The 13,671-nt window shown below is 39.1% G+C and overlaps 1 protein-coding gene across 3 annotated transcripts in view; it reads right to left on the bottom strand.

Annotated features, from left to right (window-relative positions):
• Window positions 1-8,008: 8,008 nt before the first annotated feature.
• Window positions 8,009-13,671, bottom strand: part of LOC109477406 (microphthalmia-associated transcription factor-like) — a 31,505-nt gene continuing 25,842 nt past the window's right edge. For 2 of the 3 annotated variants that reach the window (XM_019778658.1, XM_019778659.1), the window contains exons 5-9: window positions 11,956-12,145; window positions 11,246-11,347; window positions 9,779-9,854; window positions 9,079-9,226; window positions 8,009-8,557 (exon numbers count right to left, since the gene is read on the bottom strand). In XM_019778658.1, the coding sequence (XP_019634217.1) occupies window positions 8,258-8,557; window positions 9,079-9,226; window positions 9,779-9,854; window positions 11,246-11,347; window positions 11,956-12,145 (816 nt within the window). In that variant the 3' untranslated portion in view covers window positions 8,009-8,257. The remainder of the gene's footprint in view (window positions 8,558-9,078; window positions 9,227-9,778; window positions 9,855-11,245; window positions 11,348-11,955; window positions 12,146-13,671) is intronic. The other variant, XM_019778660.1, reaches the window with a different exon arrangement.

Below are 13,671 nucleotides of genomic sequence, written 5' to 3'. Positions count from 1 at the left end.
GTGAAAAATCAATTAAGTGTTCGGAGGATCTGAATTAAGTGTAAAGCGACAATTTTGGGGCAATTTTCAGTAAGGCCATGTTGATTTGATTATATGGATGACATCCTCTGGGAACCCCAAAACTGATGCGCGCGTGCGAATAAAAAAAAAGTTTGGCCAAAAAAAAAAGTTGCTTTCATTATGAAATCTACGTGGTTTTGAAGGTTGAACAAATGACACAGAGTATGGTTTGGCGAATAATCTACTCTTCAAATTCATTTCTTTACATTTTCGTCTTTTTTGGGTTTGATTTCGGCATTCTACGACAGTGGTATCATTTTTTGCAACTTACGGTATGTCTTTGCTCATTTTGCAACTGTTTTGTACGATTTACAGTATGGTTGAAAACTTTTTTTTTTTTTGGAAACGGCCGAAAATTCATGCGCGCGCGGATGTCATCCATATAATCAAATCAACATGGCCTAATGGGGGTAGTGATTATTTAGAAAAAAGGGCATGCAGGCTGTCTCTTTGCACTGAATTCAGGATTGGCCAAACAACGTGGAATTAAAGGCTACGATTAATGGACCCTCAGAGTAGAGTGAACTGGGCATAAGGGAGAGAAATGTGAGTATGTGCACGTGTGGAGTGTTGTCCTGTGTTAACAAAGAAACCATACTCACACCCCCCATCTTTTTTCACACAGCTGCGCCGATGAAAGTCGGGTTCTGATCCTCCCGTAGCAGTCCAGTCTCCGGGTCCGCATCTTGAAGGCAGAGAAACAAAAGTCAGTGTGTGAAAACAGCTATTGACCTTGCAACAAATTATGTCACACAACAAGCATGTTTATGTTTATAAACCACATTCAACTTAAGTGCCAACATAAAAAATCCGCGGTACAAAAAGCCACACTGCTAACTATGCCCGACCCCACATTCTCGGGTGTACAGCGTCAACAAGTTTTTGGCTGGAAATTGACTTTAAAAATATAGCTAAACACAACAGTTATGGTGAAATGACTACTTTTAACTCGAAGAGACTGACATTTTTCTGCCAAAAAACTCTTAAGTCAAAGCCCAAAGCAACAATTTGGGGGGTGGGAAAATTGACCTAATAAGGAATTACTATGTAGTCAAACAAAGCTACAAACATTGGCTACTTTTTACAAAATGTGTCAAATGTTTGAAAGGGATGTATTCAGTTAAAGGAAACTGTTGGAGGATTTTTAATTCATCATTTTCCTTTGGCGAATGTCCACAACATCGATTTTTCACCTTGTTTACATCAGATTTATGGCCTTTCATCCCCAAATTATGTTTGCAAAGGTGATCCATTTGTTACGACCAGTCCCTCACAAATTGGGGGATATTTGATGTTCACAGCTCAGATGCCTGCCAAATCCACAAGGCCTGTGACGAAGGCGGTCAATATACTTCGTCTAGTTTTAGTGTAAGGTATAACGAATGTCGTGACTGTAGAAGGACTGACATGTATACAACAGCCTACCAAATTCTCTTGGGTGATTACCAGTCCTTAATTTGGCTGCTCTTTATCCTTTTCTTTTCGACGGAGATGTTCTTTTATACACTATACTGTAATATCACCTTTTATTCAAAGTTTAACAGGATTTGGACTTGAAAGGCCCCAAAACTGTCCTTCAGCTATCTGCAACATGACTACATTTGAAGTAGAAAGCAACCTTGTTCTATGATCCTTGCCAATATAGAATTTCACTGATTCCTTAGCCTTCATCCCTACATCTTTTGTTGTCATTCCATAAGGGGTCTGCATGGGACGTCTTGATCACGCTTTGCGCTAAATTACGGCGATAATGATTTACTCTTCATTTGTCTAAATTCTGACTTCAAATCATGCAAAATTACTCGCAATTAGTGCTTACGATGTAGACTGAATTTGACATGTATGACGTTGAATTATGCAAATTTCTGAAAAGTGTCGTACCTGACAGGTATTATGCTTCATTTGTACTGACTGGATGTTTTACACATAATGCACAGATTATGTTTAACGTTTAGCAGAGTTGCCCTGAGCCCCGAATTCACAGTGCTGACATACGCTTTGTGGCATGCAGACCCTTGTGTTTGAAAGACTTCTAAAAATAAAAGTCAACTCACCGTTAAAGTCTGATGTTCTCTTGTCTAGTAGATACAGTGTAGGTGACAGGACACACTGTCAGGCATATCCTCCAGGAATACAGACAGATCCTTCAAGAATATGGACTGAGGTACACAGGATAGCAGACAGGTCCCACAGCACACACAGGAACATGGCCAGGTATACAGTATCAGCTTCCGTAAACTGCAATGTATAAGTAAAAGAAAAAGTGAAAAAAAATCACAAACCAAACTTACAGAATGTCCTTGCATGCAAATAAATATTTAACTTCTAAAATCTGCTTTGGCTTGACAACAACAGCACACTCAAGCTTTATTTAATAGCAAGGTAAAGGAAGAGCTTTGCAAAATTAACATTCAGTCAAAAGTGGACAGAGAAAAGAGAATAGCATGAATACTCTTGACAGGACCTACCTATATGTATACAACATTATAAGTTACATACTTGTTTCAGACAACACCAGGCAATTGGCAGTCAAAATACAGATTTTCTTAGTATACCTTATATTCACATGTAGTCTTCAAATCACAGTATGGTCTGGTCTGGTGAGTCTTGTCAGGTTTAGAGAGGAGTCATCAGTCTGCAGCAACCTATAAACAATATTGTATGTTACACACTTGTCTCAAGTAACACCAAGTAAATGGTAGGGAACATAGTATTACAGAATTAAGATTTTCTCACCTTTAATATGTTCCTCTGGTGTCTTCAAATCACTTGCTCTGGTCTGGTCTGGTCCAATCTTCTCTTGTCAGGTTCAGACAGCAGTCATCACTACTGCACCAGTCAGCAGCCACCTAACTATAGAACATTGTATGTTACACACTGGTTAAAAAAAAACGTAAACGATAGGGAAAATACAGAATTCAGATGTCCTCACCTTTAATACATGCCTTATATTCATCTGGGATCTTCAAATCACCAGGTCTGGTCTGGGCCAATCTTCTCTTGTCAGGTTCAGACAGGAGTCATCACTACTGCATCAGTCAGCAGTCACCTAACTATAGAACATTGTATGTTACTCACTTGTTTGAAAAGACAACAACACGTAAATGGTAGGGAAGTACAGAATTCGGATTTTCTCACCTACTATTCATCTGGGATCTTCAAATCACCAGGTCTGGTCTGGTCCAATCTTCTCTTCTCAGGTTCAGACAGGAGTCATCACTACTGCATCAGTCAGCAGTCACCTAACTATAGAACATTGTATGTTACACATTTATTAAAAAAACACATGTAAATGGAAGGGAAAATACAGATATTGGATTTTCTCACCTGATATTCATCTGGGATCTTCAAATCAGCAGGTCTGGTCTGGTCCAAACTTCAGTTCTCTTGTCGGGTTCAGACAGGAGACATCATTACTGCATCAGTCAGTCACCTAACTATACAACATTATATGTTACACACTTGTTTCAAATAACACGAAAAAAAAGGTAGGTAAAATGCACAATTCAGATTTTTCTCACCTGGACTAATACTCCTGGGTCTGATCCCGATACCTCCATGATCGCAAGTGTCATCTGGTCTGAGAGACACAATAGCTAAGTCTAAGGACACTGATAGCCACACTATTCTATGAAAAACGGCGAAGAAGAAATAATAGTTACAACTTGTTATCGGCCTTGCTATACATTGTAAACATCGATATCCACTGGCTTTATTGATTTCAGAAATTGCTGATGGCTACATAATTATGAAATTCGTAAACAGCGATGATCAAAGTCGTTAAGTTTCTTTAATATTTCTATCCCAGTTTTTCTCACGGTGTTGTCAGGTTTAAAGTAAAGAAACACCGTGAGAAAAACTGGGATAGAAATATTAAACAAGCATCCAATGCAAATTAAAAATCCAAAGAAACTACTGGCACCATAACGTTTGGTGTTGTCTAATTGGTCTAACGAGAAAGTGCACAAGCTTTCTAACAGAGTACAATGCAAAGGATAATAGAAGAATGGAAATATAATCAACTGAACTGAAGTTTCAAAACGTTGAGGATCCAGACTTGTTTACACAAGATTTTGGAGGGAAATTAATTATGCACACGTGCACATTCCAACAGGTGTTTTCTAACCACGTGGAGAAGTACAGAAGACAGTTTTCGTAATAATGCATTCTTTTTTCCACAAAAATGACCTCACAACGTTATATAATTGAGAAATGAGACCAACATAAATATGTGACATGTTTTTACTTTAGTTGCTAGGGAATTATGTCAGACAAATAATTTGTTGCTTACCTATACGGAAAGGTGAAGTCGACTCCGAACCGGTACCAAGCACTGCAAGCAGTCTTCTCTAACATTCAACAGGTCAGGAAATGCCGGTATTTTCACCTTAAAACACTATGAGAGCGGCAATAAATCTACCACGAAAACTCCAGTCTTTCTACCACACAGTTTAGACAATATTCTACCGGCTAAAACTAAAAAAAAGGCCCGGAAAGTACTGTAAAAAAACACGAGACAGTGTATTCACGCCGTTCCAGAGCGCCAATTCTCACGAACCACGCCACGTGGTTCTTCTGACACAGCTGTTGAAAACGACCATGGCTAATTGTTTGGAAGGCCATATTGATTTGATTATATGACTGGCATTCTCCGAGGACAAAAAAAGACTGACAGAAAGTTGCCTTCATCGTGAAAGTTGTCAGAAAGGTTCTCCAATGTCTTGTCTTTCAAGAGGAAAGCAATTTTTACCGAATCAGTTCAAGGATAAAACGCGCCAAAAAATTGATGCTCTTTTCTAAATCAGGAATATTAATCATTTTTACGATATGTAACTTGTTGAATATGACGTTTTGTTTACAAAGTTGCTAGGGAATAATGTCAGACAATAGTTTGTCGTTTACGTGTCCTGTAAGGAAAGGTGAAGTCCACTCCGAACCATGCAGTTCTTCCCAAACATCTCGCCATTTTGTTGTCTTCTCCATCCAACATTCACCAGGTCAGGAACTCCACATTTTCTCCTCAAAACACCATGAGAATGGCAATAAATCCACTACGAAAACTTCCATCGTTGCACTACACAGTTTAAACACACATTCTACCGCCTAAAATACGAAGAAGTACCCGAAAAGTTGTACAAAAATAACATCCCAAAATATGTACCAAAGCGCCATTTTGAACTAACCACACCGCACGTGGTTCTTTTTACACAGGTGTTGAAAACGACAAGGAAACACCTGTTGTTGCATGGATCAAAATTGCCCCCTAGCGGCCCAAAAATTTACTACAGTATTAGAACAGCTTAGCGAACATATATATCGCAAATGAGTATCTTGATTGTACAAACACACTGGTTTAGGTACAGGTCACAACAAAATAATACAGCATATACTTAACGTATATAACAATTTATATCTACGTATATAACATGTTATATCTATAGTACATTCTTGTATCAGTGCTATGAATTATGCTTCAGTTCGTCATTTAACTGCTAGAGGGCACTTTTGATCCATGCACTTCGTTCATCTTTCTTTATTCACCTGTAAGCCATAACTTGTATACAACTTTAATATCCCTTTTGGACTTTAGACTTGGATTTAACTATGCGTTTCCAACTTCCAAGCAGATGTTGGGAGGCTAAAGTGTTACATTTTTCTTGCTTGTCATTTGTCACAAACCATCTCCCAACATATATCACCCTTGTTTTCTGGGACTTGTCATTGATTATGCAAATAAAGTCCCAAAATCATTCAGACCTGCACATGCAATACTTGCCAATTGTTCTTTCAGTTCAAGGAAATATATTGCATTGTTTTGCTTGCATGCATGACTTTCTAAAATACATGTACTGGTATAATACCCAGACAGTAGTCATCAAAATGGAGACAAAAACATATCAACCTTTAGTTCACTTTTATTGTGCTCTTCCCCACAGAAACTGTGAAATGTTTGAAATGTAATGACAAGTGCACTGTACTGAATCTACTAGAGTTGTTACATGTCAGATCAGCAAGCTACACAATTCTATTAACGTCTACTAAAATGTAAAACTAAAACAAAAACGTCTAAATTATCTGAGGGTCTACTAAGGGTAGGGCTTTGTAGTTGGTTCCATCAACAGAAATTAATAAATTGTTACGTTGGTGAGGTAAGAATTTACGCAATTAGTGAGTGTTACATGAAAAAAAAAACTAAACATACAAAATTACAAACAATCTATGAAATTAGAGTTTTCTAAACTTTTTTTTTCTAAACATAGTTTTCAATTTGAGAACTATCAATAGAAGTACACCATTTGTTCATCACTTTGTACATTTTTAGTATTTTTACCCCCATGGCAAATATTTTTAACAGAACAGGAACATTATAACCTACTATTGTAACAAACTGCTTGTTTGCTGTATTGACCAACAGAATGTTTAACTTGTGTTGTAGTACAAGAGCTTCAAAAGATTGTGAATACGTTTACACTCCTAGTCCTAGTCTGCCATGACAAAATCAGTTAAAATTAGGAAACATCCGAACGGAAAAAATTGTAACCCATCTGACTTCTGAAGCTGTTTCCTCTTAGACTAAACTTCAAGATAATTTTGTTGCCAACAAGGGTGTATTTTTTCCAGTTTTGTGATTAACAAGCACAGTATATACAATTCTACAAAAATACTGCTCTACGGATCACATATTTATAATACGTATGGAAGTACTACTGGTTGTACTTTTGTTCATCTAGACTCTCTACAGTTTCTTGTTTAGACGAGCACCTATTTTTTTAGTAATGCTATTTACAAGCAGGTTTTTCCATGGCCGTTACATCCACTGCAGACCTCTTATAAGTTCTTTAGGATGCAACAAGTTCACCTTGTGTAATTATATTTTCCATTCAACAGTGAATGTGCACTAACACCACAGCTGTATCTGTAAACAACTACTTATTATAATGCCCTTTTTGTCACATCTGACATACAACAATGGACTGTACATGAATGAAGGTTGTAAGGTTACCTGGCTACCTTCAAACCATAGGATCACAGTCACCCCTTCACTGGAGTGGACTGGTCACAAGTTATGTCATGCAAAGCAAAGCTTGGGTGATACCAGTTTATCACAGGGGTGCACAATTGGGGTGTATAACAGTACTCAACTCAACAATGTATTCAAGTAGTGAATACACCGCGCATGTGGAATTTATGCTTTTCTGAAACAGCGTACTATTATGTATCATACAAAGGACTGGGCATGCACTATTCATACAATGTAGTACTGCACAGTTCCAGTACTGCATGATTTTTTGAGAAGAAAAAAATTCACTTCTGACATCCAACCCCAATGTGGAGTGACATAAGAGACCTAATATTTCTGGATAATGCATAAAAGAATCAATTTGACTTAATTTTCATGATACTGATACATCTTTTCCACCACAGAAATTACACCACTCACCACAAGCGGGTTAAAATATCTTCATTCATAAGTATTAACAATAGAAATAGTTCAAAGATTTTAGAAATCATCCCAAAAGTCTAGAGATTACCCTAGAATCTATAACCACATCAACAACAGCATAGTTTTACACACATCGCCTGTATATTTCATATAGTAATATCTGCACGGAACTACTCTGTAGCTCATATTTAACTCCCACTGTATTTACATCAACAATTTTGGATCACACCACTCTGTATAATCACATCACACATTTCATTAGTCTCATCAACTTATAACAGACACTTTGCTCAGACGTTTTGCCATGTACAGATACTTCTGTTGTGAAACAATCCGATACCTTCCACTTCCAATAATATATACAACTTCTCCTTTAGTTAACCTATTGCATTCCAAGTTCCCAGGTCACCAGTGCAAATGTGGGGGCAATCTGTAACCTGTAGAATGCTTATGGTTTAACTACCATCTGAAGTCTGTTGGGAAAAAGTTTGTCATCAATTTCCTTTCTCCTGTATTCATCGACTTGGGTGTCATCTTGTGGCCTTCTTGAATCTGTACCCTCCATTGTCTCCTTGTCTCTCCTTGATTTTCAAGAGTCATCATCCTTTCCTTCTGTCGCATGATTCCATGTAGTGTCATTCTTGTACACCTGGTAGTATTAGTATTAGCGCTATTGTCTAGGGTAGTCACAAGTCTTAGTGGTGTGCCTTTTCACGCCTGTAGTTCCAGCACGTTCTGCTAGATGGCTCACTGTCATTGGAGCTGCAGGAGATCAGGATGGTCCTCCATACTGTTGATGCTGCTGCGTCGGCTGCCGTCGGGGGACACTGTGGCGGACAACATGGGGTCCCCGGCCGGGCCTTCATCCATCATGTCCTCTAACGTGATGGTGATGGCAGGAGCCGGGGCTTCGGACGGGGAGACTGCACCTCCGCCCTCAGCCAACAGGAGGCCCTCATGTCTCATGAACTGTTCGGTGATTTGTGAGGTGGAGGTGTCGTTGGTTAGGGGCGTCGTCGGGATGCTGTGAGCACGACAGTGCATCTCCAACTCCTGGAGAGATGCCACAAAGGATAGATTAAAATTTACAATAAACAATTGAACAACATCTTAGTGCAGATTTGCATAATTCAATGAATGAATGGCTTTTAGTCAGTACTAGTATATTTGATTCAAACCACAGTCTTGCAGGCAACCATTAGACCATCAGTGGGCCAACTAACAGAAAAACTGTGCTACGTTTGCATGTTGGCAGAACGTACTATACCTGCGTGAAACCCGACATGTACTGTGGATAGCACTTCGGTATTTAGGTCGTGCTCGCGTTTTAAAGTATGCCATCCCATCTATAGATTTTCCTGATGTTGTATCAGGAAAGATATCGTCTACAACAGGCAAAATTCTGATACAATATTGACCTACGATACCGTGTGTCAAAAATTGTGTCAAAAACAATTGACAATGTTTCATTACCTTTAACATTTTGCTGCATTTATGTCTCACAAAAATTGACTTTACAGTTGTTACTATGCATCATAATCCAAGTAAACAACTCACTGCAAATGTTTGTTTACCTGTATTCTAAGTAACATTTTCCTGTTCATCTGCTCCATCTGTTTCTGCCTCTCCTCCATGTGCCTCATGCGCTCGTGTTCCTTCTTCAGTCGCCTGATGTAGTCCACAGATGCCTTCAGGATGGTGCCCTTATTCCAGCGCATGTCACTAACAACACAAATCACATCAGTTTGTCAAAAACATGATTTATTCAAGTAACATTCTTAATATTATTGGTATAACCACCCTTCGGTGTAACACACCAGCTTCACAGGCATGCGGCGCAGTGGCAGCTAGCTGTATTCCACCAAACGACCTGTTACACCCAATATTTGCACATTTAATTGCAGGAGTTGTATAAAGCTTTCTAGTGTCCCAACTGTGCTTCCACTCTACAATAGCTCCTAATTTTTTAACATCTCAATTCTTGGTTGATACCTCTGATATTTGACGGCATGACTGTGTCTTGTTCTATTCTGGGCTGGAATCAGTTGCTTAGTAGTTGGTGTGTCTACCAGTTTATTAGTCATGTGTACACCATGCATAGTCTGGACATTTTTTGTCTGTCTTCCAGCGACACCCACCGTCGTCATCATGGAGTTCCTAATGCCAATACATGTATGTTGTGCGTGTTCTGGGGCAGTTGATCCAATTATCTCAATAGCCAATCAGCAAGAAGAACCCACTGTAGGTTTCGTTAACTGATAGTATAACACTTACGGGTCTGCTGTCTTTGGCAGCAGGGTCCCCAGCTCCTTGATACGGTCGTTGATGTTGAATCTTCTCCGTCTCTCAACTGGAATGACGACAACACCGTTCAGTTTTCAAAAGACTTTAAATTCCCGAGCAAACCTGCTTGTAAAATCCACAGTTTTTCATACTCTATTAGTGTTCCGTAGAGTTTGAAGTAAGATGGACCAATCTTTAAACAATGTGTACAAACTAGAGACCTTTTGTATTTGAAATGTTGAAATACGATAGATATTTATGACCAAAACAATTCAGAACACTGATAGAGGTATAAAGTAAGGGCCAACCTTACCCCCAATGTTTTAGCTTACACCGATTAAACTATCACCAGTTAAGTACAATAACAGTAATGTGGGGCACCATGAATACAGGCCTTCACCAGTTATTAGTTGGCAGAAACATGGGTTAACAATGACCATAGCCTTCCTGTTCACAGTATGAAGAGAGACGGAAAGACAGAGACTTGAAGAGAGGAGAGTAGGAAAGACCTTGAATGATACTTGAAGGCCTAGGCAGTTCCTAATGCCATGTATGTTATAGCTTGTACAGGTGTTCTGAGTAAGTTGATATAATTATCTCAATAGCCAATCAGCAAGAAGAACCATCACCTGCAAACCGGCCAATCAGGCCATGCATACAGAATGAACTGCTACAGATCTGTAGGTGTAGTGATAGGAATCCAGGACTCTTAACTGAAGGTTAGTAGGCTTTCTATTATTGAAAGACGTAGTCCTACCAACAGTTTATAGCACTGGCATGTCTTACTTTCAACAAGGCCACCATTTGAGCCAGAAATTCTGAGAAAGAAATGATAATTTGGTGATGGCTGTGTTTTCAATGTGTAGCGGGAGGGGAGATACAGTATAGCCAGGGATAAGATTTACCAAGAAGGGAGATACACAGTCAGCTATGTTATATAAGGGTAGCTGAATACAGTACAGGGGACACACTGCTGAAGTGGATATGGGACTGACAGCATATAAAGAGGAGGAATAAAAGCCTAGTGTGGGGGAGCAATGTAGGAGAAATTTACACTGAATAGAAGACCGATTAGTAAAGAACTGTGATCGAACAGTTTCTGAAACTGTGATAGTAAAATTACTACAGGCTTGACTAGCCTTGAGGAAAAATTACTACAGATTTGAGGAAAAATTACCACAGGTTTGAGGAAAAATTACCACAGGTTTGAGGAAAAATTACCACAGGTTTGAGGAAAAATTACCACAGGTTTGAGGAAAAATTACCACAGGTTTGAGGAAAAATTACTACAGGCTTGAGGAAGAAGGGGTTGAATGAGAAGGAAAGAAATGCAGGAGTGAAAGGTGGCTTGAAGATTGAAAGGTAGAAGGATTGACGTGAAGCAAAAGATGACAAAGATTGGACGAGGGCAGGAGAATGGAGCGAGGGAGTGTGAGTATGGAAGGATGGACTGCATACTTATGTTGTGGTTGTCTTTCTTCTGCCTGTCCTTGGCCAGAGCCATGGCCTGTTCAGGTACCCCACCTATCCACCCCACCATCTCAGAATAGCCCCACTCATCTGCAATGGAAGGAAAGGTTGGCCCATGTCAAATAACAAACCTCCACCCCCACCCCCTTAAGCTTCTAGCATCATCTTTCAGATGTAGAGGTCAACACGATTCTACTACACATGAGGACATATGTATAACCTATGAGAAAGAGTCTTCTTTTTCATGGTTATTGCAACTAATACATACATATCAGGGACTCAAAATTGAGTTTGAAAAAAGAGGAGCAAAGTTTTCTGCAGACAGTTGGAAATCTCAAGTACCGTACGGTGGTAAGAAATGAGAAGAAAAGGAGCATATCAGATATTCCCTGACAGCAATGAAGTTCTTGAATTTTATTTTGCTACAAATATATGCTATCTGAATCCTGGAGGGACAATCATGTGTTACAGTAAAACTAAGAGAGGTACAGTTTTCAGATTTCTTGCTCTTCCTCCATGCCAAACAGCAAAAACTTGGTACATGTACATATAAGACATAACTTTGAAAGTCTAATCTGAGGTGTTGCTCAAAACAAGACATGAATTAAAAAAGTATGATGTATTCTAAAAAGTAGAGCACATGTAATATCTGGGTTGGTAAAATGCAGTTGAATCTGCCATGTGTACATGATACGTACTCATGTTATGGTTGTCCTTCTTCTGTCTGTCCTTGGCCAGTGCCTTCAGCTCGCTCTCCGACATCTGTACCGGCTCCTTCTTGATGTTGGTGAGGTCGGCAGGACAGGACGCCGACGTGTTGGCCGTGACCATCGGCGTGAGGGAACCCACCGTGCCGAACCCATCCAGCAGGCTGGACGTCAGCGGCATCTGCAGAACAAACCCACCAATCACGAATAGTGTTACAAAACAGAGTTATAGAAAAGGAACAAACTGACCTGAATCAGGACTAATGTTTTACAAAACATACTTGTGGAAAAAGAACAAACCGACCAATCAGGACTAATGTTACAAAACATAGTAACTGTTGTGGAAATGAACAAACCGACCAATCAGGACTAATGTTATTAAACATAGTTGTGGAAAAAGAACAAACCAACCAATCAGGACTAATGTTATAAAACATAGTTGTGGAAAAAAGTGTACAGCACAAAAAGCCTTTTATTTTTGACAAGATGTTAACATAGTGCAATATGCTAAGGGTGGTTTGTTCTTTAATAATAAAGAGTATTTATAACAACTGACCAATCAGGATTAATGTTACATATTTGTGTTAAAAGTCTAGCACAGCACACATCTGATTACAAATGATCAGTGTCTGTCTCTTATGTGACTGATTATTCCCACGACTATTTGTCATGCTAGGCGGTACAGCAAAGAGAGCCTTTTATTTTTGACAAGCTGTTTGTGCAATATGTTATGGGTGGCTGGTTCTTTGGAGTAACAGGGTCACAGAGGTTTCTATACTTGTATGCAACGTGTCAAGCCCAATGTTGAAAATATTGAACATTCACAATCATGCCCTCAATCCATGAATCAGATGTTGAATGTAATCCCTACTGTCACATGTATTGAATTTGAATTCAACTTCCTCACAACCATTTATCTTCCTTGCAATCTGAGATGACCTCTGGAAAAATTTTGATACCTGGTCTGGAAATCCAAAATAGTGACAGTACCATGTCAGAATGCAAGAATGCGCCCAAGAAACCTTTAATGTATAGCATATTACTTTAACACAGTGTCTTGTTGAATATCATATTCTTGTATTTAAGCATGACATTCCATCTATAGTTTTCAAATATTGTGTCGGAAAAGATACTGTCTCCAATGGTCTAAAATCTCATGCAGCTTTCACAAAAGATCCAACAAAAACTGTGAAAAATCTATGTTTAGCGCAGGCGTAGTACCTTTAACTTCTAATTAAAATCAATAACTCTATAATAATGCTATAAATAAGTGAGCAGTGTTTGTCTTTTTTGTGACTGATAATTCCCACGACTATTTGTTTAACATGTATATTTTACATGCACGAGTTGTTGACTGTGATTTGGGGATATCTCATTGAACACCTGGTCTATCTTTCCACATTACTTATCAGAAACAACTGTTCTCCAGCTGCGTGTAGTTAATGCCAGAGGCAGTAGTGACACAATAAGAGGAACAGAAAATATAATTGTTGCACAAGGTGCGGTACCTGCTAGACAGGTGTTGGTGGGACAGGACTTGGAACACAATAGGATATGTTTCCCTTTGTTACACCTGAGCTGACAAGTCTTGCAAAGTCTTGACCAGTGTTCAAGCCCACTTGAAAAATTGTGTCAAGCACCCAAGGTACAACAATCCTAGGGGGTCTGCGGGCATGTTCCCCCTGGAAAATTTTTAAATCTTGACCT

This window comes from Branchiostoma belcheri, unplaced genomic scaffold, assembly GCF_001625305.1.
Source record: "Branchiostoma belcheri isolate BF01 breed outbred unplaced genomic scaffold, Haploidv18h27 scaffold4, whole genome shotgun sequence".
Taxonomy (NCBI): Eukaryota; Metazoa; Chordata; class Leptocardii; order Amphioxiformes; family Branchiostomatidae; genus Branchiostoma; species Branchiostoma belcheri.
This window is presented reverse-complemented; position numbering and strand designations above follow the sequence as displayed.